The sequence below is a fragment of the Canis lupus genome, chromosome 10 (assembly GCF_011100685.1).
Source record: "Canis lupus familiaris isolate Mischka breed German Shepherd chromosome 10, alternate assembly UU_Cfam_GSD_1.0, whole genome shotgun sequence".
Lineage (NCBI taxonomy): Eukaryota > Metazoa > Chordata > Mammalia > Carnivora > Canidae > Canis > Canis lupus.
In genome coordinates, this window is record NC_049231.1 from 8,174,762 (window position 1) to 8,201,110 (window position 26,349).

Below are 26,349 nucleotides of genomic sequence, written 5' to 3' on the forward strand. Positions count from 1 at the left end.
CATATATTGTAGGCTCTCTGCTTCTGGAGAGAGGTCTGTCATACATTTCATGTATTTGTACTATGGTTTCACCAGCAGCACAATTAAGTTTTTGGATTCAGCAGTAGATGGGCCAAAGGATGCACAGAACTCCTATGAGTGTAAGCTGATTTTCCCCCAATTTCCATTGCATTTTAAGCACAATATAAGTAAATGCTTGGTGGAGTAAAATGAGTGAATAAGTAAGCCCCAGCAAAATTTTTTTGAATTCTTGAATTTGATGCTTCACATTCCATTCTTATTTCTTCTACTTTCTCTTTCAAAGGAAATTTAAATAAGCATGATGATTAACTTAAGTGATTTAAACACCCTTTTTCTAACTCTGCCAATGTTTTCTTGAAATTTTCATTTTTTTTTTCCACATTGATCATTTTTGAGAATGCAAGCTTGTTTTGATTTGTGAAAAGTTAAGAGGTCCCTCTGGTGGAACATTTAGGAAACACATAGCATTAAATTTTCATGAAGAGACCGAAACTTTTTATGTTAAACGGTAGAAGCTTTGTATGATAACTTTCCAACTAAACAGTGTAATTAATGGTGGTTCATTTTCTAGTTCATTTTCAAAACCTTTTGAAACTTCAACACAATACGCTTATGATTTGTGAAGAAAATGCTAGGAAAGAAAATAGCTGCAAGGTGCCAAATTATGAGGTTGGATAGGCTTTTATGGCCTAGCTTGGATTGCTAATCACTGCTAATAAAATTTTGTCTTTGTGGAAAAAATAAATGTTCTGAGAAATGGAATGATGGATACATTTTTTAAGAATTATAATCTATCAGGACACCTGGGTGGCTCAGCTGGTTGAGCAGCCGAGTCTTGCTTTTAGCTCAAGTCATGATCTCAGGGTTGTGGGGAAAAGCCCCACATTCACCTCTGCGCTCAGCATAGAATCTGCTTGTCCCTCTCCCTCCCCCTGTGCTCCTCTCCCCATGCTCTGTGTCAAAGAAATAAATCTTTAAAAAGACTATTATAATTGGGGATCCCTGGGTGGCTCAGTGGTTAAGTGCCTGCCTTTGGCCCAGGGCGTGATCCTGGAGTCCCAGGATCGAGTCCCACATCAGGCTCCCTGCATGGAGCCTGCTTCTCCCTCTGCCTGTGTCTCTGCCTCTGTCTCTCTCTGTGTGTCTCTCATGAATAAATAAAATCTTAAAAAAAATTATTATAATTTATCAAGTACAATTTATCTTAGGATTCACTTAATACCTCTGACCTCACAATGACCTAGCAAGGTGGGTGGTATCAAACCTACTTTATAAAGAAACTAAAGCTCAGAGAGATTTAATGATAACATCATTCAGCTAGTAAGTGGTAGACCTGGGAATAGAATTAAAATGCTTGCTTTTCTCACTATACTGTTCTGCCTCTTAGATGGAAGGACTGGGTTCATAACTACTAGTTTCATCTTTTGAGTGAGCAAGAGACTAACTCTGAATAAGGTTTAGGATTTGATCAAAGTAGATATATCTGCATAGATAGTGTACTTTTTTGTCTCCACTTGAGCCTATACATACAGCTACTCAGTAGTGGAGTTGTGATCTCATCCCAGGCCTGCTTGATTTTAAGGCCATGTTCTTTCCGATATTCCAGATCTGAAAGATGAAGTGCCCATTGACTCATCAAGAGTTAAATCATAATTACTATTGATTTCTATGTCTCCTATTTTAATTAATTTCAAAGATAACATATATAGCATATATCATGTCACAATTAAACAGAATACTCCCTAACTGGAAAGCCACATAGTTATTACTATGTATGTTACCATGTTGTGAGCTATTCAATAGGTTTTTAATCCTTACTCCTCCCTTTATCGGCATTTCTTTTCCTCCTTTCTAATGCTTTGTAGCTTTACTTAATGAGCTTTTCTTTTTTTACATGAAATAGTATTATTTTTATACTGTGAAATTCTAAGTTCAAAGCACCTGATGTGAATTTTAATAAAAATACATGTTTTTGCCAATGTTTTTGCAAATAAGGCAAATTTGGAGTTGGGAATCATGAGTGTGTGTATGTTCACATATAGTATGTTAATAGGTTTGGTAAAGATTTAGGAAAATGTGCTTTGAATTTAGAAAGTTTTAAATGAAGTGGTCAGCCGTACATTGAGCTATTGCCTATAAGTAAATAGTAATAATAGTAATAGACTTGCTTTAAAAATTTGTGTCATCAGTGATTTGAAAATGGGCATTTTATGATGCAAGAATGCTTTACCTAAGAAGTTGGCAAACTACAGCCCATAGACCTGTTTTTGTATGGCCTTCTAGCTGTGGTTTTACAACATTTTTAAAGGTTGCTTAGAATATATGTGGCAGAGACCAGAAATTTATATGGCTACAAAGCCTGAAATAAACTTACTCTTTGATTCTTTAGGTGGCTACAAAAAAATGAATACCAAAATACTTTTCCACTCTAAAAATCAGGAAGATGCTATGCATGCTAAGTGCCGAATTATGAGGTTGGATAGGCTTTTATGGCCTAGCTTGGATTGCTAATCACTGCTAATAAAATTATAAAATATGTATATAAATTGCATTCCCTTGAAATGGTTTCATAAGTAAACCATTTGTCACTTATTAAATATATTGGCTACACATTTTTTTGATATTTATAAATAATGATGAAAAATCACACTTTTTTTTTTTTTTTTTTTTTTTTTTAAGATAACAAGTAGCTTGTAGTTCTCTTTACCATCTAAAACCATTCTGGTAGTAGTTACACATAAGTAATGATACATAGCAAGATTAGTTTTGCTTCATAAAACTTTTTACATTTTCAATTTGATATATTAAAAAAAAAAACTAAATGTTAGCATGAGCTGTTTAATTAACATAAGCCAGGAAAAAGATTCAACTCTTACTTCTTCACAAAAATTCAATTTATAAAACTATAGAACTCTGAACATTTATGGAAGTAACAGCCTGTTTCAGACCTTAATGCAGGAAAAAGATTCAACTCTTACTTCTTCACAAAAATTCAATTTATAATACTATAGAACCCTGAACATTTGTGGAAGTAACAGCCTGTTTCAGACCTTAATGTTCTCTTTAAATTCCTTAATGAAGTTTTAAATTAATTATCAATTGTTTTTTGTATTTCGTGTATTCACAAAGGGACATTCCATGGTGGGGCACCTGGGTGGCTCAGTCAGTTAAGCATCTGCCTTCAACTCAGGTCATGATCCCACCACGGTCCTGGGATCAAGCCCCATGTCAGACTCCCTGCTCAGTGAGGAGCCTGCTTTTCCCTCTCTCTCTCTCTCTCTCTTCAGCTCCCCCTGCTTATATGTGCACACACCCTCTTTCTCACTCTCAAATAAATAAAATCTCTTTTTTTTTAAAAGGACATTCCATGGTTCTGTTGTATTCCAGATAGTAAGTGGATATTAGGTAGTATTAACATGGGGAAGGAAAACAAAATGGGAAAATAACAACAGATACCCTTTTCTTACCCTTATTGTCTTATAACTAAAGGTTTTAAACTCATTATTCCTCCACATACTTAGCTTATTAGAGTATGTGTCCTTGTTAGTATGAGTCATTATGTACATTTTAAAGGATAATTAATGAAGGCAGTAGTGCTTTTTTTTTTTTAGTAGTGCTATTTATAATATCTTCAGCCTCCTAAAATTTTTATAAAATTTAAATATATATAAAATATATAACTAATAAATTAAGAAATTTATGTGTCTTTACATTATTTGAAGCTGACATATATAGTTTAGCTTTCAAAGTTCTGTGTAATACAAAAATGTCATTATATCTTGCATATTGTTTTAATGAAGAACATATAAATAAATACAGGTAAATACAGCATTTATGTTTCATTGATTTTTAAAAAAATATCCATGGTTTATGATTTCACTTATACATGAGATCTAAAAAAAACAAATGAACAAACATGCAGAAACAGACCCATAAAGAACAAACTGGTAGTTGCCAGATGGGAGGGGTTAGGGGATGAGCAGGACTAGTGAAGGAGAGTGGGAAGTTCAGGCTTCCCATTATGAAATGAGTAAGTCATAGGGATGAGAGGTACAGCCTAGGGAATAAGGTCAGTGGTATTATATGGTGACAGATAGTAGCTGCACTTGCAGGGAGCATTGCATAAACTGTTGGGACTACATCAAAATAAAAAGCTTATGCCCAGTGAGGGAAACAGCCAATAAAACTAAAAGGCAACCTACAGAATGGGAGAAGATACTTGCAAGTGATATATGCAACACAGGGTTAGTATCCAAAATATATAAACAATTTATAAGACTCAATACCCCAAAACCAAATAATCCAATTAAAAAATGGGCAGAAGACATGAACAGACATTTCTCCAAAGAAGACATCTAATTAGCCAACAGACACTTGAAGAGATGTTCAGCATCACTCATAATCAGGGAAATACAGATTAAAACTACAATGAGATGTCACCTCACGTCTGTCAGAATGGCTTAAATAAAGAATGTAAGAAAACAACAAGTGTTGGCGAGGATGTGGGGAAAAAGGAACCCTCATGCACTATAGGTGGAATGCAAACTGCTGCAGCCACTGTGGAAAATAGTGTGGAGTTTCCTCAGAAAGTTAAAAAATAGAACTACCCTATAATCCAGCAATCTCACCACTGAGTATTTACCCAAAGAATGTGGACACACTAATCCAAAGCGGTACATGCACCCCTGTGTTTATAGTGTTTACAGCAGCATTATTTACAATAGCCCATATATGGAAGAAGCCCAAGTGTCCATTGGTTGATAAATGGATAAAGACAATGTGGTCTATATAGCTATATATATAGATATATAATGGGATATTACTCAGCCATAAAAAGAAATGAAATCTTGCCGTTTACAACATGATGGATCTATAGAGTATAATGCTAAACGAGGTAAGTCAAAGACAAATATCATACCAAATCACTTAAAATTTTTATAGTCCTTATTCATAAGTACGCATTTTTATAGTTAAAAAAATATATAAATTGCATATTGTTTTACTTTTCTAAGCATACAGCTATTTAGCTGTCATCATGATCGTTTCTAAATGCATTCCCTTGAAATGGTTTCATAAGTAAACCATTTGTCACTTATTAAATATATTGGCTACATATTTTTTGATATTTATAAATAATGATGAAAGATCACACTTATTATTTTTTTTAAAGATAACAAGTAGCTTGTAGTTCTCTTTACCATCTAAAACCATCCTGGTAGTAGTTACGCATAAGTAATGATACATAGCAAGATTAGTTTTGCTTCATAAAACTTTTTACATTTTCAATTTGATATATTAAAAACTTGCCAGTTCCATAATAGGAAGTAAATTGCACTAATCAAATGATAAACCTTAACTTCCAGTGCTTTTGAAGAATCTGTTGATAAAATGCAATAGCTATTACTTATAAAAATTATTTTTTTTTAAAGGAGCAGTTTTTGTTTTTTTTTTTTTTTTAAGAGAGAGAGAATCTTAAGCAGGCTCCACTCTCCGTGCAGAACCCAACATCTGGCTTGGTCTTACAACCCTGAGCTGAAATCAAGATTCAGATGTTCAACTGACTGAGCCACCCAGGCACCCCTTAGAGGAGTTTTTAAAAATGACTTCTTACTGCTACTTTTAGAAGTTCATTCTTTGTACTTAAAAAAGTACATAAAGATATAAAATTGAATAGAACATTAAGCTCCGTGAACCCAGGCAATTTTCACAGTTTTGCTTAGTGCTACATCTATCTCTAGGTCCTAGAACAGTACCTGGCACATAGTGAGAAATGGCATTGTTTTACATTTGTGCAAATCTTTTTAATCTACTATGTAGGCTAATAAAAAAAACAACTGGATTTTCATATCTGCTTCTGTTTTGGGTCTGTTTCAATGTTTTGGCTGAAGTACATCAAGAAAATCTAGTCTCATACAGATACATAGTCAAAACGGGAACATTTTAATACTCTTTTCAGATAATTGTAGATATTCTTTGTTGATACTGCATCAAAACTCTTTAAGAGGTAGTTTCTTCAAGATTAGTTGCAATGTGCAGTTTGAAGCCATATCAGTGATTTTTGTAAAGTCTGTCTCTAAAGTCCTTTGTTTTGCATGTAAAATAGATCTTTTACCTATGCAAGATTTAGTAACTCCTGCATGGTTCATTTGGAAAATACTAGTTTGCTGTTTATGCAGATCTTCCCAATGTTGACATATTTCATTATGCCATACCACAAAGTCACATTCTTTAATATTACCCAGTTTCATTGCAAAAATTTTTAAGTATTGTGAAGTCATCAAACTCCTAGTAATGGATGCAACTTTTTCTAAATTTTACTTTTCACTTGAAAGCTTGAATGTTATCATTGGTAACAAAGTCAGCTGTTTTTCTTAAGTTGACATGCTTGCTTCATTCACTTACTGAGAAAATGTCAGTGAAACAGGCAAGTCTGTATAGTTTGCCATTTGTTCATCTAAAAATATAGGGTTCTATAAAAAAAATAAGTAGCTAATTCACTTTTATCACAGTGATACTTAAAAGACAAATTATATTTCAGAAAACCCCCAAATCTGTAAATGTAAAAGAACCAAAAAGAAAATATAACAAAATATTAAGTGTACTTATCTTAGGAAGATGGGGAAATTGTGACTTTTTTCCCCTTTCATTTTTCTGTAATACAGTTTTGTTGTGTAATACAGTTTCAAGTGTTATATAAAGATAAAAGTATGGTATTTATAGTATAGCTTATAGAGTCAAATGAATATGAATTATTAGGAATAGTTATGTTCTCTATTTTCCTTATTAGGATTTAGGCCCTGAATATGAAGATATATTTAATATTTCTTTGAAGTGGATTTTAGAAAATGGAAAAGATGTTGGAATAAGGTAAAGGATTTAATTTCCACTTTGACCACTTTGTAGTATAAGAAATAATTTTGACTCTAAAGTCTCCTTAATTATTTTTAACTAGGTGTGTTGGTTATGGCCCTGAGGAGCAATTGACAAACATAACCGATGTGCAGTTCTTACAGTCCACAAGACCACAGATGTCTTTCTGGTGTCGCTTTCGACGTGCTTTTATTACTGTCACCCACAGGTTATTGTTGTTATGCTTAGGTAAGTTATTGGGATGAGAAAGAAGATACATGGCAGTCTAGAATTTTTATAGCTGTGTTTCACCAAATGGCAGGGTTGAGAATTTACTTCTGTGATAGTTGCCATTATAAATCACATACAGAAGCCTTCACTAGGGTAGAGTAATATTGAAGCTGTTTTTCTTTTTTAAATAATGTCAGTATTTATCTAAGGGCTTAGAAAACAGTGCTATAAGTGGAGGTGGAATAAAACTTTATTATAAGAATGTCATAAAAAAGACATAGATTATCTTTAGAAAATAGAACGGGAAATATGAAAATTAAGCTGATTTTTAAAATGATAAAGTATAAATTAAGTTCATTAAAATTATTATTAATTTAAAAAATATAATTTACCTGCATTAAAATTTTTACTTGGGTTCCTGGATTTTATGTGACTTTTGATTGATTATAGAAATTTAGAAGATAACGCATTTCTTTCTTTTCTCTGTTTAAGTCCTTTAAAAATAATTTTCCTAAGATGTAGTATGTTTATGGTCTTTGGAAACCCACTTTTCTAATAGTTTAATGTGGCAAAGGAAAAAGCTTGTGAAACATAGTTATGCTGTTTTCAAAAAAATAATAGAATTTAAAATGTTCAGCTGTCAGCATCATGAAAGAAATGGTTTCTAGAGAGATTAAGTGAAGCTCTGGAAAATGCTCAATACTAAATTGTTCTATGTGGTTGTAATTTATGTAGGTAATTCAGCCTACTGTTATGAAGGCTCATTCCATTATCCTATTATGGCAGTTAAAATAATCACTGTGGAAACTGTCATAAGATTTCTCTTTTTTTGCTTTGTTTTGTTAACATCAGATTTAACGACTAGACCAATAACTTCAGGTGGCAGTGAATATTATTGAATGTCACTGAGCACAATTTTTCAAACACAAAACTTATAAATATTGCAGGTGTTGTGATGGTTTGTGTCGTTCTGCGTTACATGAAATATCGCTGGACAAAAGAAGAGGAGGAAACAAGGCAGATGTATGATATGGTGGTAAAGATTATAGGTATAAGTATTTGTAAAAATCTAAACTATTTCTATAATAGTAATTATGTGATAAATTATAACATGATCAATGATTGATTCATTTGTAAATTTATCTTTTCAGATGTTTTACGAAGTCATAATGAAGCTTGCCAGGAAAATAAAGACTTACAACCTTACATGCCTATTCCACATGTGCAAGATTCCTTAATACAACCTCATGACAAGTATGTTCAAAGTATTACGAGTTGAACTAGATCAGAATGTTGGTAGTATTTCTGAAGTTGTGAAGATTATATCGGGAATTGAAGCCTTTCTCAAGTAGAGCTGTTCTGTACAGGCTTTATTTTTTGTACTTAAACTCTCCTTCCTTTTTAAATTCCCTTCTGTTCTGATTTTGAGCAGTGTAAAGACAACTGGATTTCTAAATCATGATCACTTTTATACATTTTTTATTTTTATCTTCACCTTATTTCCTTTAATTTCATCTTCATAAAGAAACAGATAATAGTGATGTTTTGTTAATAACGCCTTAAATATTTTGTTAATGAAACTTTTTCAGTAAAAGTACTAAATAATGACTTCTTGAAAATAAATGATTCTATATCCTACTGTAGCATTCTTCACCATAGCAACACCTCAGAATCATTAGTGGAGTTGGGGAGGGGGCGGATTACTGATGCTTCACCTCTGAGGAATGAAATTCAGTAAATTTGAGGTGAGCTTTAGGCATCTAAGTCTTTTTTGAAAAAATTTTGTAGGCAATGATAAGGAAAATCAGAAATAATAATAACCATTGCCTTCAATTAGTAATACATGAAAAAGATTCCAAGCCAAGATGCCAGTAAATTTGTCATTTTGTTCACATGATAGAAAAAAAATGAAGAAAGTCTGGGATAGAGCTGTTGACTTCCTTGCTGCTAATGAGTCAAGAGTTCGCACAGAGACACGAAGAATAGGTGGTGCAGATTTTCTAGTTTGGCGATGGATCCAACCTTCTGCCTCCTGTGACAAAATATTAGTAATACCTTCTAAAGTATGGCAAGGTCAAGGTATGTATTTTTAAACAACAAAAATAAACATAGTGTTTTTCCAATTTTTTTCAACTACGAAAGTCTTAATATGTTTAAAGTAAAATACTACTGTTGAAAAATACAAGGGCAAACTTCCTTTGCAGTTCTATTCCATAGAAGGAATTACTGTTAGCTTTCTTATATATCCTTTCTTCTTTCAAATATAAACATAATGGTTTGTCTTTACCATAAGAGAACACTACATACATTATTGTGATTTTTTCCCTTTTTTACTTAAAACAACTTAGTATTATAGATCTAACTGCATTCTTTTTCCTTAATTTTTATGCAAATATGGCAATTTATGTTTTACATTACATAAAACATATAAAAGTGGAACATAACTTTTTAATTGCTCTTTTTTCCAAGTTTTGTTTGCCTGTCTCTTTTTCATTGAGACCCATCCACCTGCATATCCCCTGTGCCACATAGCTCTTATGGCTTTCTTTCCATATTTTTCTCTATGTTTTCATGGTTTCAAAAACAGGTGTATATAAGTATATAGGAGGGCTTGCTGATTGATTGCCTTAGGTTCCCAAATCTCTACTAGTGATAACTGTTACCTCACTTGAATTTCTTGTATGGTTAGTTGCAAATGAAAATTGTGCAGTTTAATGTGCATTTCAGAACTAGTAGTGAGTTGAGTTTCTTTAAATCTTTTTGGGTAAAAGCATATTTATTCAATGTTTGCTAAACATAGTATTTATGAGAAAGTTAATCATTTTGAAAAAAATTGCGAGAAAGTATAATCCAGACACTTCCTTTCTTCTCTAATTTTCACTTTCAAAGAGCTTAAATGATCATAGTGTTCAGTAATCATGGCATAAAAATGATGCTTTGATGATATCAAAGATGGCACTAAACATTAAACTTTTTGTTTTAAAAGGTGTCTACAGAAGGGTCCTATAAAATGAAAACAGAGTGCAAAGCCAGTCAGATCTGATTACTGTAGTGTCTGATTGTAAATGGTTGTGGATTCTCAACCTGATTTTTTCATATAGCTGGCAATTGGTGCTTATGTATGCATAAGAAGTTCTAGAAATGGCCATTATTTTGTTCATATGGATTTATTTTTATCATTGTAGTTGTCTTATTTTTAAAATATGAGATTTTCAAGATCAATCTAGAGAAAATATCTTGACATAAGTAATTCAGATTGTTCTAAATTAGTGGGAGGGATGACAGACTCTAAGTGTGTGAAATTGGATGCTCCATATCTAGAATTTAAAACCTCAAGACTATTATTTTCATTTTACCATTTTCTTTAGATAGGAGAAGACTGTGTAAGTATGATGTAAGACAACTTTGGGTCAGTTCTAAGTTGTAAAACTCAATATGAATCAATAGAATAGTTCTAAAATGTTTTGCTATTTTGTTTCATCAAAGTTTATATAGTAAATGTTTACAAACTATATGCCAAGTACTGAGCTATCTTAATTTGAATACTTCTAAATGTACACTGTGAAGAATTATAAAATCAGTCTCCCTTTACTTGAGTGTCTTTGATTAAAAAAACATAAGTTACAGTGAATGAATTACTGAACCTAGAAAGAAATTGAGACTAAAATAAGACACCTGTTGTTTAGTAAATTGAAAAAAAAATGGCTGAGATTATGTTATCCTGAAGTCAGAAAATCCTGAGGTAGAACCTAGTAGCCATTAGCTTGAAATACCAATTCAAATTTTTAGAGTTATAATGATAAAAGGCTATAGACTCCTATCAAGAGATTTGAATTCTTTTAAGAATTTGATCATAAAAGAATTTGTTATAGGAGCAGAATAATGAGAAGTTGGTGGGACATTTCTTAATGATAATTATCTATATTGCCTTATTTAAGAACATATGGCCCTGATAAAAAGAATTTATTTTAAATATTAATTACATTTTATGCCATCGAATGTATAGTCTATCTAAATATAAGTGATTGACTTTGCTTGTTAAAAATATTAATACATAAACTAAGTTTTGCTTTCATTTAAATGTATCTGAACACATGTGCTATAAATATGGTTATATAGTGAGGGTTTGGGTTGTTTAAAAAGATGGTTTAATTTATTAACAGGCTTGATGTTTATCCTCTTATAAATAACAGTGGTTTAATTAAAAGGTACATGGCTGGAGGGTTGGTAATTATAGTATCTTTTGAATTCACTCCCACTACAAGCTGTTTTCATTTAATTGTATTTTTTCCAAGTAATTGTTAAATAATCAACCTTATTGAATTTTTAGTTCATTTTCTAAAGGATAGTTAAGTATAAATTGCATTCTTATGCAGCGTTATTATCTCCAATGGTATTTTAAAGTGCCAGTTAAACATCAAATTTTACCTGCTGGGGAGAATTATTTATGTTTCTGATGAATATAGTCTTCAGAATAAACAACATTCAGTTGAAGCATCCAAACATACAAACGCATTCTTGAGGTATTTGAAATGTATCATTATTTAGTAACCACTGTCTCTGCTTATACCAGGAGATGATTACAATTTAGTTAGGGAGACAAAGTATATGTCTTAAAAATCAGTTTGATCTTCACAACTACTTTTTGACTAGAGTTGGCCAGGAATAACTTCTCCTAGATCCATTATTTATGGAAACTTGGGTCTAGGCTAGGATAAGATGATATTAATGCTTCTGTTTTCTCTGGTTCATTCCCTGCTTGCCCAGGCCAATATTGGAATTTCAAGGAACTCAGATTGCCTGCAACTAAAAGGTCATTTAAGAACACAATCTATATACTGCCAGAGAAGTCTGTCTGGGTGGTACTAGAGTTCACAGACTTTCTTAATCTGGGATTTTGCAAAAACTTTTCATGTGTAGTGGCCATTTCCTCATACCATATCAGGCACTGTTAGGACATTCACACCCTAGACATTTCTTTTCACTAGGTACTTCTGAAATCTTTCATTAATATACTCGTGTCTTTATTTTTTTTCCAAGTTTTTATTTAAATTACAGTTAGTTAATGTACAATGTAATAATAGTTTTAGATGTAGGATTTGGTGATCATCACTTACATATAACACCTAGTCCTCATCACAGGTGCCCCCTTTAATCCCTGTCACCTATTTAACACATCAGTATACTCTTTAGCCATTAACTTATCCTTTAAACTTTCCTGATATATATATATATATTAAATCCCCAGACTCTCCAGTTTTTCCATGTACCTACTTTTTTCAGTTTTTCAGTCTTCCTCCTATCTTTCTTTTCCTGTCCATCTTAGTTTCCATAACCCATTCCTCCAACCCTTTTCTTGCTAGTACCCTTAAGTCATTACCTATATCCTTCATCTTAGCCTAGTAAATTCCAACCAAGGATGAAACTATTTTGTCGATGCCTTGCTATGGATAGGGAGCTGAGCATAGCAGCAGAAAGTCATACAGTTCTACAGACAGGTACATCATAAATAATTAATCTCAATTAGGCCCTCAGCACTGCCTGACTTTCATGTTCTCTTTTTAAAAAAAAAATATTTAAATGCAATTTGCCAACACATAGTATGATACCCAGTGCTTATCCCATCAAGTGCCCTCCCTGACTTTCATGTTATCATATTTTACTGGTCACTTAACTTACTGAGTTAACTACTCAGTAACAATTTTAGATCTCTCCGTCTTTTCAAACCTTTGCCTGTCTCCTGATTCTCAGTCGTTGACTTGAATAGAAGCAATCAGATTGTACCTTCTACAGATTTCCACAACCAAATCTATAAAATTGCCAGAATCTACACTCACCCTCACCTCCTGTTGAAATTGCGGAGTTTTCTCACTTAACAAAGACCTGAGCCCTTCCCTCCATAGAGAGTGGGATCTAAGTCCTCTGGCTCCCATTCCCTCCAGTCTTCTCAAGTATCTTCGCTTACTGTGTTCTAAATCCCTGCCTCTATGGGTTCTTTTCATCAGTACTTAAACATGCTGTATAGTCTTTCTCATCTTTTAAGACATGTTGGAGACTACATTGTTCTTTAGCTATCACTCTGTCTCTCCCTCCCTCTCTCTACCTATTTATAGCCAAATAGCATTAAATAGTTTATTATACTCATTATTTTTACTTTTTCACTTGTTCTATTCTTCAACTGACTCCGATCTATTTCCCATCCCCATCATTCCAAGGAAACAGTTCTTAGACATTCCTATTGCTATACCAAGTGGACATTTTTCTCTTCTTATTTTACTTGACAATGTTAACAGTTGAGCCTGCTTTAAAACTTTCTTCTTTTGGCTTTGGGCTACTTTTTTAGCTTTCCTGCTACCTTGACCATTTTTTCGATCTTCTAAGTTTTCTTCTTTTCCCAGATCTCTAAGTGTTGGGAGTTTCCCAAGGCCATCTTTTTTTCTCATTCTACCTGTCTTCCTTCCACCTACAGATGATGTCAAGCTGCGACTTGATTTATCATTGATATGTTGATAACTCTAATATTTGTATCTTGAATTAAATCCTCTGGTTTTCAGATTTTTATTCCCATCTGTATACTTGTCTACCAGGATATGAACACTACAAATTCAGCATGTGCATGAATTCAGTATCTTCTCTTGCTAAACGGACCTCTTCCCCTAGTATTCTTGTCTAATTAATGATGATAACTCTTCTCAGTTGGTTCCACCATAAACTTGGGAGTAATCTTTAATCTCTTCCTTACCTCCCATGTATAATCTTTAAATAAGTCATGTCAAATCTATTCCATATGTCTTGGATTCTATCTGCATACTTCCATCAGCATTGCTGGTCTATGTTATCCACATTAGTATCATCTCTCACACGACTATAATAACCTTCTAACTGGTCTACTTGCATTCAATTTTATTTCTACTTAGTTGATTCTTTATGAGTCTGTATTTAAAAGTTATAATTTTAAAAGATCTCATCAAATTATTACTCCTTACAAAACTTGGAATGGTTTTCTATTTCTTTTATGGCAATGTCTAAACTCTTCAGTGTGATCTACATGGTCCTTAATAATCTGACCTTTCTCTCGTAAGGCTCCAATGTTCCCTCTCTAGCCACAGTGGCTATCTTTTAGTTACTTGACTACACTGAACTCCTTTTTGCCTCAGGGGCTATATGTAAGCTAACACATTTGCTTGAAATGTCCTTTATACCTCTCTTTACTCTGCCTACTTTTAATTTTTTTTTAAGATTTTATTTATTTATTTATTCATGAGATACAGAAAGAGAGAGAGAGGCAGAGACATAGAGGGAGAAGCAGGCTTCCTGTGGCGAGCCTGATGTAGGACTCAATCCCAGGACCTCAGGATCATGACCTGAGTCAAAGGCAGATGCTGAACCACTGAGCCTCCCAGGTGCCCCTACTCTGCCTACTTTGGTTTATTCTTTAAGTCCTAGAATAAATTTTACTTCCTCAATGAAGTGTTATCTGATACTTCCAGACCACCTTAAGTTACTTTTATACTTCCGGTATTCTTCCTTCTTAAGATTTACCATAATTACAGTTTGTTTGTTTTTTGACACTCTTTCTCAATTCTCAAGTCTCTCAGCCCCTTGGTAAACTGCAAGACTCTGTGAGAATAATGATTGTACTCTCTGATGTACTTTAACTTCCAGGGGTCTGGCTCCCAGTAAAAGCATGCAATGAATATTTTTGAAAAAACTGAATAACTGAATACCTTTCAACAAAGTGGAACAGTGACAAATAGTAAAACTAATTTTTTTTGTAGCATTTCATTTAGATAGAAGAAATTCACCGCCAAATAGCTTGACGCCATGTCTAAAGATTCGAAATATGTTTGACCCAGTTATGTAAGTATCACAATCAGAGGTACATGTAATTTTTATTTGGAATATTTGGAATATTCTTATAATGCTATGTCTGTAATTGAATAGTCTCTTTTACCTTGAAATCTGTGCAAAAATGTTAAACTTTGCTTTTCTTCCTCTTTTGTTAAATTTTAGGCAAAGATTTGACCAAAAGACTTAGATGTATAGTAATTTGCTAAACTTCTACAAATCTTTGTATGTATTGTGAATCCCATAACAGATAAATGCTGAGTCAAATTGATGATACACAGTGATAAACAGTACCCTTTATTAAATGTTTAAGTCTCTTCTGCCAACATTCTTTGCCTCAGTCGGCAATTTAGATAAAAATAACCTGCTATTTTTGAACTTCCAATCTCTAATTGTAAAAATATTTTCTGCAAAGATGTACACGCTTTCTTTCTGTAAGTCGTTTACTTGTTCATGCAATATTTGAGAAACTTTTCTTTCCATGTAATTATAGCAGCACATGCATCTGGAGATTAGCACAGGCAAAAGTTACTGCCTTAGAAGCTATAATATTTCATATATAATCATAATAATTTTTAGAATTTGCTTCCTAGAGGTGATTGCTTATTTGTCCAGTGATATGATAGGTCAGATTCTGTTTTGTAAAAAGAGTCCAGATAGTGGAAACTGTATTATATATTACATATATAAAATACCCATAAGTCTCCTTTAATAACTCATTTATTTCTTTTTTTTTCTTTTTTTTTTTAATAACTTTATTTCAAGAAATAGTTGCTATGAGATTCCAAATAAGTGACAACAAAATTGGAAATGTGGAGAAGCACTCTTATATATGTACATAGCCCTCTCCGTTTTGTATAGGTAGACAAAAGCACTTAGCAGTGTGATGATCCCTCTACTGGGAAGTTTACCTCATACCTTAGGGATTAGGAAATCACTGACAGTCCAATATTTTGTTACCTAAGGTGAAGATTTATGATTTAAAGTGTAGCTGCCTTCCTTTTGGCCCATCATCTATATCTCACAAGTGAGACAAATATGCATTGGTGCAGCAGGAAATCTTAAAGCTCTTAACACTTGCTAGGAGGAGAAAAAAAGAAATGACAATAGGCACATAAAATTTCAGACCTAAAAATGACCCCACATTTGTTCTGCTCTGGTAGGCTAATCATTCACTGCCTCAGCTCTGTACATTCTTATGCTGGGAAGTGAGAGAAGGTCTGGGAATGTGAATGCTAATATTTTAAAAAATCTATCTACTGCTAGTAACAAACATTTACTTAACTACTAATTTTAACAATATGTGGTTTTGAAACTACCCACATTCTGGTAGGATAGATATGTTATAAGAGACAATGGCTTTTTACTGAGTAGGAGTATGGTTGTTGATTTTTGTTTTCATTTTTAGGGAAATAGGGGATCAGTGGCATTTGGCAATTCAAGAAGCAATTTTAGAAAAATGCAGTGATAATGATGGCATTGTTCACATTGCAGTAGACAAAAATTCACGTGAGGTAAACTGACTTTTACTATTGAATTCTACATTTTGGATTTGTTGCTACTAAACTAAGACTGTTTCTTTTTTTCTTTCTTTCTTTCTTTCTTTCTTTCTTTCTTTTTTTTTTTTTTTTAATATCACAGGGTTGTGTATATGTTAAATGTCTGTCTCCAGAATATGCTGGAAAAGCTTTTAAGGCATTACATGGCTCTTGGTTTGATGGTAAGAAGTTTGAGTATTACAAACATTTAAAAAAGACTAATTATGGCATACTGTTAAAGTATACCAGATTTTAAATGAAAGAATTTTAGGTCAGCATTTTTAGAGTAATTATTTAAGATTACTTTATTTGCATATTGTGTTCATATGTCTTTTGCCACAGTTTGTTTTCTATAAATATTAATAAGCACATTTTTACAGATCTAAAATATTATTTTTATCTTACAACAGGGAAATTGGTTACAGTAAAATATTTACGACTAGATAGATATCACCATCGCTTTCCCCAAGCTCTTACTTGCAATACTCCCTTGAAGCCATCAAATAAACATATGAACTCTATGTCTCATCTTCGTCTTCGGACTGGCCTAGCCAATTCTCAAGGAGGTTCCTGAAAAGACTTTCTTCCACTCCTAGGACTGGTATTTACAATAGGAAAATTCTTGTTTGGCTTCCTGTCTTCCTTTTAAATGCTTCTCGTATGTAATATTTTTATTGAATACAGCTCTGTTTGAATGTTCCAGAGATCTTAAGGTTCCAGAGGGACTTAGCAGTGAGGCAGCGATGCTGAGCAAGCAGAACAATTGTTTCGTTCAGTTTTTGGAGCTCAGTTAAGCCAGTGCATTTAAGTTGTGCATGAGGAACATTGACTTTATGAAGCGTTTTCAGATGTGGTGATTGTGTTTTTGCACCACAAGTGTTTGGATAACCACCCAAAAGCATGGTGAAGAGGCTTCTTGTATTTCCATAATTTCATGTGAACTAATGTTGTGAATTTTTGTATACAGTCACCTGCATAGTTCCTTACCAGGCTAATGTGGTAAAACTGTTCATTTCCCAGTTTAACCCTAGGTTTCTATTGCTTGTAAGAGATTCATTTGTTACAGCTGGAATACAGGAAAACTAATTTGGGTTTAGTGGTTCCATTTAAGTGTAGGCGGATGTACATGTACTTCAACTGGCTTTTGTATATATGTATAAATGCTGGTGGTGGCGAAAGTAGTCTTGTTTTGTGAGGATGTCTGCATTAAAGCAGTAAAATAAGCTTCATATTTTATTCATAATCTAATGTGTATATATGTATGTGTATATACGTGTGTATGTGTATATATATGTATGTGTATATGTGTATATATACACACACATATATACATGTGGCTGTACTATCACATAGATCAAACAGCCAGACACCTGCAAGTATTAGATACAAGTTTAAAATATCTTTTATAAGTTTTATATAAAAATGTCTGAGTATGATTTTGTGTGGAAGTTCCGATATCAGTTGTAATGGATTCAAATTTATGTGAGCAATAAAGATGCAATTGGCAGATATTGGAAAAGTATTTTGTGAAAAGCTGTATTTATTATAAATACTAGGACTATGACATAGTACTATTGGGATTAAGTCATTTTCCCAATCTATTTATAATTTAATGAAATGTCAGCTCCCCTGTTGTATGTCAAGTTTAAAGCAGGGCATATTGTTGCAGCAAAATGTGTATTTGAAAAATTATATTTGAAATTTTGGGTCATGAAAGCTTGCAATATAGTGAATGCACGAGTGACCGTTGCTTTGTGCCTCGGTATTTACTTTGTTTCAGTAAACTTGCTTTATTACTGTTTATGATTTCAGATTAAAATAGTTGCTGAGCAGAGTTTACTTGTAATGTAACAATTGGCTTTTTTTTTTAATAACCTGTTGATATATTGATGTCAGTCCAAATGAATATGTGAAACAGCTGGAATTGTATCAATTTCGATTTTGTTTAAAGCTCAGTTTCCTTTTTTTTTTTTTTTTTATTGTATATGTGTTGGGTTTGCAGCATGAACTTGCACAGATAATGCACGTTTTCTGGTTAAGTAAACATGATGCACACTGTTCTGTAACAGAAAACCCTATTGTGCCTTACCTATGTGCTTTTGTGGGCACCATGTTTATGAAGAATAAAAAATGATTTGTTATCTGAAGAGAATAAATTTTAGATTCTCAGTTTATGTCTCAGATGCTAAAGTGTGAAAATATAAATATATATAATATATAAAATAACCAATCTTTCTGTATTTTATGTGCATCATAGTGATTTATCTGAGCTTAGTGACCCCCATCTTGTGACCTGTTGCAAGAGTGAATGTAAAATAGTTGTGGCATTTTAAAAGGTCGCCTTTTGATGCAGATGCATCATGTTTTTTTTTTTGCTTCTAAAACATATTTCATGTAAACATTGTACATTTATTATTGTAATATATACTATTATGCAGCTTATTTTACCTGAAACTGTTAAGCCGACCAAGATCCCTCCCTGCAAGACAGATGGGAATGTGTATAATAACTAGATATTTGAGAAGTTCTGAAGTTTGATGTAATCTGTTACTTGTCCTGTTAAAAAAAAAAAAAAAAGGAAAAATTCTAATTAAAAATTTATTAGGTTTTTTTAAATGCGTCTTGGCTTTTAAAAAACTTTTAAAGTGCCCTGTGTCTTTATTTTTTTTAACATGAAAGTAAGTGCCTTTATTTTAAATCTTGGGGATTTGTAAGTACATATATGCTCATAAAGATGGGTGAAGACACTAAAGTTAATTTTAACCATCCATTCCTCAGCATCTTACTTTTCTTTATGAAAATGCCTTTTTCTAACTCTCAAATGTTTGTATCAAAGTGGGGCAAGACTATCATCTGTGTCACTAAAGCAGCACTGTACATTTTATCATAGCAAGACTTTCTCAAAAAAAAGGAAGCCATTCTTTGACACATTCTGCTTAAAACTCCTTATCTCATTATAAACCAACAGTTTATGGGCTAGCTACTTTGAATAGCATTGCAATGTGTAGAATTTTTGATAATCAGGTAAAAAGAAGACTTGATTACAATTGCTAGACTCTTATTGACTGCTAACAAAGATTAGGCATTGTTATGTGTTGGGGATGCAAAGATGAAAAAGGCATGGCCCAAACCTCACGATGGTCACAGTCTAGAGGAAGAACACGGAACAGATAATTAGTGTGGAAAATATAGTGAGAGAAAAAAGCAGAAGAAATTGTACGAGTACAGAGAGGCACTTTATGCATCTTAATAGATGGAGAAGACAGAAGGCAGATGAAATGACAGTGGAGCCATATTTTAATTCAGTTTAACATTTATTAAACACTTCTTAATGAGTATAGATGCAATGATAAGTCTTCTCTCCCTTTAGCCCTTAGGGGAGCTTTTATTCTTATGATGAGCTCATAAAAATTGATTTGTGAAACCTGAGTTTTTATTCGTTGGTCTGTAGATTACTGAATACCCTATGAACACTGAAGCCTGATACTTCATTACATTTTCCATGTATATATTCACTGTTTAGATGACAAGCTGTGAATTCCGAGTGAACAGTGATTTGCTGTATCATATACCCACAATATTTCCTTTAGCAAGATTGACCTTACTGTTCTCAGTCCTCCTAGTAATGTCATGTTACTATAGGTCATCTACATGGCTTCTTCGCCCTTTTTTCCTAGACTTATCTCGGCAAGTCACTTCTTCCAGATGACTCAACAGAGGATGCTAAATCAAGCAGAATTTGGGCAGCCACTCTTTTGGAAAGGATGCTGAGGAACAGGTACTTAAAAACTGAAAATAATTAGAAACCAAAAGTTGTGGTTTTGAAGAAACTGAATGTCCAGATGCTCATTATCTTGGTCCAGTAAGCATGATGAGTACCTACTGCCTCTAAGCTTCATTGGAGAAACTTTATGACCAGAAGTATATCCTGATGGTAGATTTTTATACTGCAGAATCTCTGCTAGGGGTAGCCGGTTAGAGTCATTTTGTTGATTCTTAGATTTTAAAACCAATAGAACCTGTGTACTTAGGTTTACAAGGCTGGCACATGCTCCTGAAATTGAAAAGAAGGTTATTTATGCATAGAGAGCACATGAAAAAAGATCAGTGAGATACATACAACCTACTGGCAGTGTCTCGTGGTTGAATTACTGAATATAAAAGTGGGCAGTGATCAGATCATGGGTGGCTTTGTGGATCACATTGTGAAGTTGGGATGTTGATAAAGGCAGTTCAGGTGAGAATTTGTTGTGATAAAAAATGGAGAAAGGATTTGACAAGATAAAATGGGAAGGACTTAATTGGATATTGAGAGATGAATTGATGTCCAGTTTTCTAGTGTGAGAATTCTAATAATTGCAGCATTTAGATGGAAAAGATGTTAATTGAAATTTTGGGCGTTTTAAAGTTGAGATGCTTATGGAATATTCAGGTGGATGTTTCCAGCAGGTGATTAGATTTCTAATTCTATGGTATTTTGAGAAAAAGATCTGAGCTAGGGATACAATTTGGGTGTTAAAACCATGAAAGTAAATTAAATAACCCAGAAAACGAGAAAATCCATATAGAGAGAGAAATTTAGTTCATTGCCAATTCTTCCATACTTAATTGTATGGTTGGGGATAGTGGAAGGTATTAAGGAAATCTTGAAACAAATTAAGAAGGTGGAATTTGAAAAGGTCTTTGGGGTCAGGTTAAAGTGGAAATTTAGTATGACTATCACATTCCTGATTTGGGCAACTGGTTAGATGGTGATGACTTTCCCTAAATTATGGGTTACTGGAGAGGGGAGCAAGAGGCCAATCAGGGTGCTAGATAAGATTTCTCAGAATTATAGCAGTTAAAATAATCCTCTGACTTATCTAGGACTTTGTTGGAGGAAGGGCAAGAGGGGGTTGTTTGAGACCCTCTCCTTGTCAAAAAACAGAATTGTTAACTTAATGTTCTGGCATTATCTGTGGTTCTCAGATATTGATTAGAAATTGTCCTGAATTGTAGAAAAATGAGATGTTGAGTAGATCTGGAAACCTATGATTGCCAAAAGAACAAATACAAAAATTGGCTTTTAATAGAACCGTTCACAAGTGGTTTGCCATATATCCAAGAGTAAAAACTTACTTGAAGCTATATATTATACAGCCTTTGTAAACTAGTCAGGTTTTCCAGGCCTGGAATCATTTCTTGGTGACTTCATTTCTGCTTTGATCTGTTGAATTAATTTAAAATTTTAACTTTTAAGGGGCAGTGTTATTTTTGTATTTCCACATGGTCCAGTACTTCTTTTACCAAACAACAACAACAACAAAAAAAACCCTACTAATGTGGAGATTTTAGTGGCTTTTTATTTCTTACTGAATAATAGTCAATTTTAAGTTGGTATTCAAGGCCTGCTTTTATTGAGACCAGTGCTTGTCCAATAGAAGTATGTCATGAATAGTTTAAAATGTTATGATGGCCACATTAAAAAAAGTTAAAAAAAAAAGGTAAAGTTAACTTTAGTACATTTTATTTGATCTTATATATTCAGGATATTATATCAGCATGTAATAAAAAATTTTATTAATGGGTTATTTTATATTAAGCTTTAAAATCTGGAATATATATTACACTTACCACTAGGGTGACCCTGTGTTGTAGGACTTAAAGTGCTAAACTTTCACAGTTGGTCACCTTACTTAACAGCCCATCTCCATTCAGATGCTACATTTTCACCGAAAATACTTGATATATATATTTAGATTTCATAACCTCTACGGTTGGAAAAATTAGATTCACATACCCGAGTTCTTCCTCACATACGTAAAAGTTTTCCTATAACTGAATCAAGGTGTCAGTTCTTACGTTTACATTAATTCACATTAAAACTTCAGTTCTTCAGTCATAGTAGCCATACTTAACATGCTTGGCATTCATGTGTAGCCAGTATCAACCATGGTGACAGTGCAGATCTAGACCAACCTGTACCTGTCTTGGTGAATCCTACTTATCCTGCCATTGTGCTCCAGCTAAACTGCACTGGTTGGCTTTTGGAGACATAACCTATCCTTTGCTTGGTTCTACCTGTACTGGCACTGTTCTTACTGTTCTTTTTGCTTGAAACAATATTTCCTGTTTCTGTATACCCACATCTTGCCCATCCTCAAAAATGTTACACACATGTCTCCTCCAGAAAGTGTTGTTGATTATTTCTGGCTCTAAGTAATTTCTTCCACATGCATTTCTGAAGTACTTGATTTGCACTTCTTTTACTGTTACAGAGCTTTCTGCCTTGTATTACAGTGTTTTCAGTCTGCTCCAGTTTGTCTTCTGTACTCATCATTCCTCTGAAATTGCTCCTCTGGAGCACCAAAAAACTTCCTTTTGTCAAATTCAAGAGTCATTTCTATACCTTCCATCTTTCTTGAACCCTTATCACCATCGTCATTTATGATCATTGCTTCTTTTTTTACTTAAACATTTTTTTGTTCTGAAATAACTCACACATATAAGAATATAATGAAAGTGTATATTTTACTTACATTTTGAAGCACCTCTTTGCCTTTGTCTCATGCTTCTCTCCCCTTCCCAACTCCCAGATAACCATTATTCTGAATTGTGTGTTAATAGTTATTTTTCAATACAGTTTTACCACATTAGTATGTGTGTCTAAATACTGTATTATTTCTTGCTGCTTTTGACCTCTCTGTGAATAGAATCATATGTATACTTCAGTGACTTTTTTTGTTCAACATTGTTTTAGCTCTCATTCATTGTCATGGCTGTATAGTATTCTTTGTAAAATACACCACAGTTTATTCAAGTACCAATGGACATTGAGATTGTTCTCAGTTTTTTCCTATTATAAATAAGGTTGCTATGAATATTCACTCTTGAACATGTCTTTTACTATACTCAGAACATGTCGTTCTCAAGTCAACAGCATCAATATCAAATGGTAATTTGTTATTCCAAGCAAATTACTGGGCCTCACCTAGACTTAACTGAATCAGAAACTTTGGAGTTGGGTGCCTTGTAATCTCTGTTTTCACAAATCCTCCAGTTGATCCTGATACACATTCATGTTTAGAGAACCATTGGTGTAAAAGTACCCTTTGTAAGATTAATTTGTGTCTCCTGATTATGATTTTTTGCTTCCATATACTTGAAATAGTTTTTTCTTCTTATTTTCTGTGACATTTGAGAAAATCTGGTGAGCAAATGGTTTACACCTGACCTAAGGTGAGTAGGCTCTGAAAAATACACAGAGAAAGCCTGTCACATATACTCCATGGCTAAACTCTCTCAAGGCTTTGACAGATCCATAACCTGGTACTATTTCCTTTCACGATCATTGACCTGCTTTAGGACATTCTGCTCAGTCTAACCTTTTGCTAGCTGCCATCTAATCAGTTTACCAAAAAACGACATAAACAACACATAACTGTTGCTAGACTGTACTTTGTTTCCTTTGTCTTCTCACCTCTTTCCTATGGTGGTGGGGGTTTTTGTTTGTTTTTGTCTTTGGTAAGTTTTTCACTGTCTACCTCATATGATTAGATTTCCATGCAAATAACTAAATATCTGTGAGTTATTCTTTTACACCCCACAATTCTGTTTTTCTTTTACTAGACTTGTTACCCCTTTTCATTTTCATCTACCAGGTCTTCCTCCTTTGCTTACTCTTAATATTGAAGTGCCCTGGGCCTTCGTCTGAGCTCCTCTGCTGTCCTCTGTCTAGATGTTTTCTCTGGGTGATCTTACCCAGGCTTAATGAATGACCCCCAAATTATTGTCCTCCAGCTTGGCTCCTCCCTTAGGTTCAGAGTATACTCCGCTCACTACTTGATACATCCATTTGGATGACTAAAGGTTTTTCAAATTTTATATACCAAAAACAAAACAAAACAAAACAAAAAAAACCCCTCTGATTTCCATGCTTCTTTGCCTCCAAGCCCATTCTTCCTCTACTCTTACTTTCTCAGTATATGATACCACATTATGTTAGTTGCTGAAGCCAAATTTCTAGAAGTTCTCTCTTTTCAATTCCTATATTCAGTTAGTAAGTCCTTTCAGCTCTACTATCTATCTATCTATCTATCTATCTATCTATCTATCTATCATCTATCTATCTATCTCTGATCTATCCATTCTCTTGACACCATCATTATGTCTTGTCTGGACTGCTGCAAAAGCCTAAGTGGGTCGCCTTGTTCCCTGCCCAGCTGTAATTCATATTCCATGCGGGATCAGAACATGTCCCTCCTTAAAATACAATCCTCCAATGGTTCCCACTGCATTTAGAGTGAAGTCCAAATTTTTTGCTAGGGCCTTCAAGGCCCTAAGTGAACTGGCCTATGCCCATTTCTTCAAATATTTCTTCTATCATGCCTCTTCCACTCTGCTTTACTTTCTGTTCCCTAATCTACTTTCCACCCTAGGGCCTTCATACTGTTCTTACTTTCTGGAATGCTGTTGCCCTGGGCCTAGGTCTTCACATGTGATAATATCCAACTTACGTATTTTTTCTTTTGTTCATGTTTTTGGTGCCTAAGAAAGGGTTGGCTAATCCAAGCCTGATGCGGGACTTGATCCCCAGACCTAGGGATCACACCCTGAATCAAAGGCAGATGCTCAACCTCTGAGCCACCCAGTGTCCCATGTATATATAGAACTTTTAGATTGTTCATTGCCAGTGCATAGAATACACTTGATTTTTGTATATTGATCTTGGGTCCTGCTACCTTGTTGAATTTGTTCTAACAGGCTTTAAGTGAATTCTCTACATAAATTTCCTATTTATAAGATCATGTTATCAGCATGTATAGTTTTATTTATTCTTAGTGCTCCCTCTTTTTATTAGATGCCCCCCTCTTTTCCTCTAGTTGCCCTGATGAGAACCTCTAATACAATGTTGAATAGAAGTGGCAAGAGCACATATCCTTGTCTTGTTCCTGATCTGAGGGGAAGAACATTTAGTCTTTCACCATTAAGTATAATGTTAGCTGGGGTATGTTGTGTTTTCATTTACATTGATCTCAAAATATATTCTTACTTCTCTATCATATTGGGGAAGTTTCCTTCTATATCTTGGTGGTTGTTTGTTTTTATCATGAAGGGCTGTTGGATTTTGTCCAATGCCTTTTCTGTGTCTATTGAGATGATCATGTGATTTTGGTCCTTTATTCTGTTGATAATGAGGATTGATTTTCAAATGCTAAACCGACCTTTCACTCAAGTCATAGGTCATGATCATGTATAATCCTTTTTATATGTTGCTGGATTTGGTTTGCTAGTACTTGGTTGAGAATTTTTGTGTCTGTATTCATAAGAGATATTTTGTCTCCAGTTTTCTTCTTTTGTGAAATCTTTGTCTGATTTTGGTTCACAGTTTACTGATTTCAAAATGAATTGGGAAGTAGTTTCTCCTATTTTTTGGAACCATAGTGAAAAGCCGGCATTACTTTTATTTTTATTTATTTATTTTTAAAAGTTTTAACCTAAATTCCAGTTAGTTAACATAGTGTAATATTAGTTTTATGTGTACAATATAGTGATTCAACAATTCATGCATCACCCAGTACTCAATCCAAGTCACTCCCCTCATCAAATATTTAACCCATACCCTCACCGACCTCCCCTCTGGTAACTGTTCTCTATTATTAAGAGTCTGTTTCTTGGTCCACCCCTTTTTTCCCCTTTATTTTGTTTCTTAATTCCACAATGAAATTGAATCATATAGTATTTTCCTTTCTCGGACTTATTTCACTTAGCATTATACTCTAGCTCCATCCATGTCATTGCAAGTGGAAAGATTTCATTATATTTGTTCGGTAGAATTCACCATTGATGTCATCAGGCCTGGGCCTCGGGTAGGTTTTTTTTT

At 33.7% G+C, this 26,349-nt stretch overlaps 1 protein-coding gene across 3 annotated transcripts in view; it reads left to right on the forward strand.

Annotated features, from left to right (window-relative positions):
• LEMD3 (LEM domain containing 3) overlaps positions 1–26,349 on the forward strand; it is a 72,781-nt gene that overhangs the window by 39,238 nt on the left and 7,194 nt on the right. The window contains exons 5-13 of one of the 3 annotated variants that reach the window (XR_005365346.1): positions 6,809–6,888; positions 6,974–7,119; positions 8,049–8,150; positions 8,253–8,355; positions 9,002–9,180; positions 14,880–14,961; positions 16,358–16,463; positions 16,591–16,669; positions 20,165–20,265. Coding sequence is in view for 1 of the 3 variants with exons in the window: in XM_038549927.1 (XP_038405855.1) it covers positions 6,809–6,888; positions 6,974–7,119; positions 8,049–8,150; positions 8,253–8,355; positions 9,002–9,180; positions 14,880–14,961; positions 16,358–16,463; positions 16,591–16,669; positions 16,898–17,061 (1,041 nt within the window). In the remaining 2 variants the exon portion in view is untranslated. Of the gene's footprint in view, positions 1–6,808; positions 6,889–6,973; positions 7,120–8,048; positions 8,151–8,252; positions 8,356–9,001; positions 9,181–14,879; positions 14,962–16,357; positions 16,464–16,590; positions 16,670–16,897; positions 19,104–20,164; positions 20,266–26,349 lie in introns of those variants that run through there. The other 2 variants (XM_038549927.1, XR_005365345.1) reach the window with 2 other exon arrangements.